General features: G+C 33.6%; 1 protein-coding gene across 3 annotated transcripts in view; it reads left to right on the forward strand.

Annotated features, from left to right (window-relative positions):
* Window positions 1-5,675, forward strand: part of HNF4G (hepatocyte nuclear factor 4 gamma) — a 121,387-nt gene extending 115,712 nt beyond the window's left edge. For all 3 annotated transcript variants that reach the window (XM_038579568.1, XM_038579570.1, XM_038579569.1), the window contains one exon: window positions 3,113-5,675. In XM_038579568.1, coding sequence (XP_038435496.1) covers window positions 3,113-3,234 — 122 coding nt within the window. In that variant the 3' untranslated portion in view covers window positions 3,235-5,675. The remainder of the gene's footprint in view (window positions 1-3,112) is intronic.
* The last annotated feature ends 325 nt before the right edge of the window (window positions 5,676-6,000 follow it).

Consider the following 6,000-nt stretch of genomic DNA (forward strand, 5'->3'; position numbering starts at 1 on the left):
AAACTTAATTAACTGAGAAAAAGTGGCATTTGGGGAAAGAATCTATCAGTACCCAGGAACTGCAAAACTCAAGTACAGTTTCCTCTCTAGGACTCAACAGTGGGAGATTGTGGTGTTCAGTAAATCACTTATTCTCCTTAGGCACAGGTTTGCTTCCTGAAATGGGATGTGAGTACGTAAATGTTTCTAAAGTATAACAGGATCTACACGCAGTCCTGGTTTTGTCTGGTAGTGTAGGATTGTAAAAAGGACTTTGCAAGCTGGAACCATGCAAAGGAATCTTAATAATAAATAGGAAAATTATAGTTTGCTTGTGACCTTTAAAAAGGCTTGCCAAAACATTAAGGACTCTCTTAACTACAGGATATAAATGTAGAGGGAAATTGAAAAATAAGAATCCTGATATTTATTTGGTACATGGTAATGTAAACATTAGATTCACTGAGAATTAATGAGTTTTATTTCTTTGTTAAAAAAATTATGAAGTGGGGCAGCCCGGGTGGCTCAGTGGTTTGGTGCCGCCTTCAGCCCAAGGCGTGATCCTGGAGAACCAGGATCCAGTCCCACGTCGGGTTCCCTGCGTGGAGCCTGCTTCTCCCTCTGCTTGTGTCTCTGCCCCTCTCTCTCTCTCTCTCTCTCTCTCATGAATAAACAAATAAAATTTAAAAAATATATATGAAGTGTAGGGGCTCCTGGGTGACTCAGTCAGTTAAATAAGCACCTGCCTTTGGCTCAAGTCATGATCCCGGGGTTCTGGGATTCAGCCCAAGTTGTGCTCCCTGAGCCGCACCTAGCTTTTACCTCTGCCCCTCCCTGCCACTCATGCTCTCTCTCTCTCTCAAATAAATAAATAAAATCTTTAAAAATATATTATAACGTGTAGTTTAAACAGTGCTTGCTGCTTTTCCGTCCTCTAACTTGCAAGTGGAAGTGGGTACCCTTTCTTTGCCTTGATGAATTTTACTTTTTTGAAAGTTTGGATCAGCTGCCAACATTTTACCTTTTGTACTTTCCATGTCTTCATCCTTTTCAACACGATCAGTTTTTTCAATAATGTCCATCAGTTTTCCTTCACTAAGCTTCAGAATGCAGATTTAGAGACTCAAACAGTAGCAGTGTCTGCATTCCTGGGGGCAGCTACTTCTGTAACTCCATCCATGCTCATTCACCTCCTGTTTATGACTTTTTGCTCTTTTTTATTTCTTTCTTTCTTTTTTTTTTTTTTGCAAAATATCATGAAAATTTATCACTAGGAGACAAGGAGGCAGCACAACTACACATTTAAGTTGTCGGTACATGAACTGAATAAAACATATTCAGTGGCCAATCACTAACAGACTGAAAGATGTGATGTGATTGGTCACTGATCATAATGCACATCTGTCATCAAAGTAATTAATAGACCAAAGAATTAGCAGTGAAGTTTGTACGTATGCAGTTACTCGCAGTTAACTTTGAGTTACCATGCTCACTGAAATTCAAACCACGGACTGGTGCTATTTAGCTAAGCTGTGATAACTGAAATTCGTGTGTGTGAAATTTGTGCAAAGTGAGGACTGCTGGGAAAGCTCTTTGGAACTAAAATGGTTATAAATAGTAGAGGTTAGTAGCTAAATTAATATGATAGTATTACAGATTTAACACAAATTCTATGTTTATAAGCTACCCCTTGGTTAAAAATCTGTATTTGACAAAATTTCTAGAATTGTTTCTGAATTTATACTAAGTTAACCCAGATTTGCCTTTGACCTATCTCCTCCTAACACTAAATCAAAACAAACAAACAAACAAACAAAAACCACTAAATCAAATACTTATTACCACTGCTATCCCTTAGATACAAGCACTAGTAAACCCATGTGTAAATTATATCTGAAACACAGAGTTCTTTGAATATATCATACAGGTAGAAATACAATTATTAGAAAAATATACAAATTATGGAAATAGCAGGACATACTTAACCTGTGGATATAAATGTACTTGAAAGACCATTTGGAACCATCTTTGTGAGGTAAATGTTACGATTTTCATTTCTGTCAAAAGCAGAGAGAGACAAACCCAATACCATCTCTCTTAGAGATTAGTTATTCATAAACCCAGAAAATAAAACACATTAACAACATATTAAACATTATAGGCATCAACTGGCAAGAAAGTTTAACAATTCTGCTGGTGGTTGAATCTTTTACTTTTTAAATGTTAGTTTTCTAGTATTTTTAAAAGCATTTGCTGACCCTCATCTTTTAAAATTCACATCCTATTTTTTATTTTCCCTCTTTCAACAAAATATTTTACAAGAATCATTTTTAAAGGAAAATTCGCTCTGTTTGCCCCTATTTGGAATAGTTTATAAATCATGCAAAGCAAAACATTAAACACATTCACACACAAAAATTAAGTTCATGTGTATTTTCCTGGCCTTTGTACAGTAAAAGTTTGCAATATGGAGGAAATACTCTTCAAGACAATGAAGTATGCAAACCGTAACTTTGTTTTTTAATTACTTGGGCTTGCTCTTTGCATTGATGGGGAAGGGAAGGGTGAGCTCAACTGTAATAGTAATTTTGAAGCTGAAAAGCCATTAGTTTTTAGATGCTTTTAACTACAGTATAGGTTTCAGAGCACTTGAAAAGTATCTTACCTTATTATATCATCTAATATGTTTGAGTTAGTAGAATCCAAGCCAAAGTTATTTTATTTTATGTGCGTTTTTTTATTGCAAAAAATGTGAAGTTGTTTTTTAAGATTTGAAAAAAGAAAAAGAACTGACCTTCTGTTAATTCTTTTCATTGACTTTTTTTCTGCTGGGTCTGCCTCTAAGAATGAAACTCATAAATGCTATTAAGAAAGACAGGAAGTGACTTATAAGGGACTATTAAGTAACTATTAAGATGTTTAAGCATGCTCTATTCCCTTTGAATGCTATCTAGGAGTTCAGAAGGCAGTGCAACTCCAAAAGGACCTCAATGAGCTCGTATTCTATAATCATACTTTATATATGGCTTTTAAAAATATCTCCAAAATAAAAATAATGCATATTGATATCATGCAGGACTTAATGGGTTGGGCTAGGATGACAATCACATACAACTCTCTGCTTCTTTTTTAGCAACTCCTGAGACCCCACTCCCTTCCCCACCACAAGGCTCTGGACAAGAACAGTACAAAATAGCTGCCAACCAAGCTTCAGTGATTTCACACCAGTCTCTCTCCAAACAAAAGCAATTGTGAGGATGTGTCTACTCGCAAACGGCACTGCATAAATGTGAAAACTTGTTGATCTTGAAATAACTCAGGATAGTACTTTTGGCAAACTGTTAGCCAAGGCTTCTGCATGGTGCTGTTATAAGATGGTATCTTGTGTTTTTGTTTATAGGCTCATGTTTTTTGTTGTTGCTGTTGTTTAAAACTTTCAGATACAAACAATGTGTATCTGAGTTTCAGTATGTTTGTATATATTTTTCCAACTTCCCTCGCACTGTTCCCCAACTAGTTGAATCTCATGTACTACTTTCATTTGTTGTCTTGATATTAATTTAAGTCTGTAAATAATTGCTTCATTGTGATGTGATGTAGAATTAAGTGTTCTTTTTTGACTAAGAACAGTAGTAGATCAGCAACTCCAGATCAGTGTAAAATAAGCCAAGTTGTTTGGTTTTGTTTTGTTTTTATCAATTTTAAACTTGCAAATTAGAAAAATAAAGCAGTTGCTATTGAAGAGGAAATATTTCTTTGAAGAGGAATCACTTTTGGATATCCTGTGGCTAAGAAATATCTTTCTGGCTCACAGTTAAATATGCCTATCTTTAGCTTAGGAAATTATAAATAACCATTCCAAGGATGACTGGCTCTTCCTTGAAATCTGCCTCTATTTGAAGATTTATCTTAAGATAAAGCATGTTTGTTTTAACAGTTAAGATACAGGATAAAAGGTTAAAAAAAAAAAAAAAGGGAAACCCTTAATACAGTGTCTCGACCAAGAGAGACACTGATTTTCTTTCCTAAAACAGTCTAGAAGTCAGCATCTATTGACTAGAAACTTACTGAATATGTGTATCCAGTTCCCAGGGAGGCTGAGAGAGCAGTGTTTAGGTGAGAAACTTTGTGCCCACTGAAACTGCACCAGTTTGAGAGACTGTTATTGGCCGACAGACCACCATCTGTCACATATGCGTTGCCTCATTTAATCCTCACAGGTACCTGTCAAAGAGCTATTATTATCTTTCATTTACAAATGAAGAAATCTATTGCTTTGAGGATATGTAACCAAAGTTCTTAAACCTAGGATAGACACCACCTTTATGACCAGGTCTGCTTGACATTAAGGAAAACAAACCTTTGAGGTGGAATGAAAAATGTGAGTTTTTGACTATGGTTTTAAATATATGCAATTGAGCAGTGATGGAATCCTATCCATCTTTTACCTTAGCACATATTCACATGTAATCAATGAGTGTAAATTTGTTGCAGCATGAATAAGAAACCATTGTGGTTTTAATGCCTTCTCTCTGGAAAAAAACCACAAAACTTTATTTAAAAAAAAACTTTATTTAAAAAACACTTCAAAACAAATTAAAGAAAATAAAAGATATAATCCAAAATAGGTTATGATGAAAACAAACACAAATTCAAATCACTGACTCAGAAGATTTTCAAAAATCAAGTGGACTGAGGAGTATAGTTCATTGGAGCCCTATTTGATGTAAAGTGAAGCTTATTTAAAAACAATTATGATGGGCCACGTCAAGAAACAGTGGTCTCTCTCTCTCTCTCTCACACACACACACTCATACACAGGCAACATACACATTTCCTGAAGTAGTAAAAAACTGGTTGAGTAATTATCAGGGATATAAGAAAGTGTCTCAATCTGTAAGAGACAGAATTCAAGGATTTTTACAGAGCCTCAAAAGTTCTAAAATTTCATAACCCCCATTTACCCTACAAATAAAAATGTTCTATTATTAACTAACTTATTAACTCAGAGTAGAAAACTGATTAGAAGGTATCATTGAGTTAATAAAATCAAAATTCCTTCAATACCTGGTACCTGCAAACTATAAAATGTATCTTTGAGAGTGAGTGAGGGAAGAGCAGAGTTTATTTAATTATTATTTTGTGGAAATTTAGCATCTCAATTTCATGCTTTTCATCTTTAAAAAACAAATATCCTTTGTAGGTTCTGTTTAACTTTTTGTGCTGTTCTCTTAATAGATATTAAAAAAAACTTTAAAACATAAAACCAGAAGATTCATTTTTAGTGAGCCTTTTAACTTATCTGCATACATTTACTAAACAGCTTTGTTTTAGAAATTATTGCTAACGACTTTGTTTTAATAACTATGGTCAGGGAATTTTTAATATAATATTTTTGTATACTTAACTGCCAAAAATGCTGGCCAAAGAGGAACTGAAGTTTTCAGCATATTTTCAAAATACTAGTAATGAAAAACATTGCTTTTATATAGCACAAAACTTTTTTCAGGTAATAAGTATGAATAATTTATTGTGAAATAGTGATTCATTTTATAAATGTAAAATTATTTTTATAAATTTTATTGTTGAAAATCAAAACTTACTAAATTTTGTAAGTGTTAAATTATAGTGAGATTAAAATATTTCTAAACTGTGATATGTTGTTTCACTGAACTTTCTAAATAAAAATTGAGGAAAAAAAACCTGAAGTAGAGTGCTTCATTATTGTTTAAAATGATTTTGAAATTCTAGAGATACTGATAATATTTTTTATGTGGACATTTGATTAAATTCAAATAGAGTTCACCAATATTGATCTTTAGAAGCCGGAGCAAAATTAATTAGCACATCTCCAAATAATCATAGAATTGGACACTGATTGAAGGGAGAATACTCACATTTACACTTCATTGTATAGTTTTTCTTGATAATTTTGTGACAGTAATTAAAATAAATGAGCCAGCCTGGCTTAAATGTTGTGTACATATACTCTGGCAATACTTTTTTAACCTAGATGTTTTC

This window comes from Canis lupus, chromosome 29 (assembly GCF_011100685.1).
Source record: "Canis lupus familiaris isolate Mischka breed German Shepherd chromosome 29, alternate assembly UU_Cfam_GSD_1.0, whole genome shotgun sequence".
Taxonomy (NCBI): domain Eukaryota; kingdom Metazoa; phylum Chordata; class Mammalia; order Carnivora; family Canidae; genus Canis; species Canis lupus.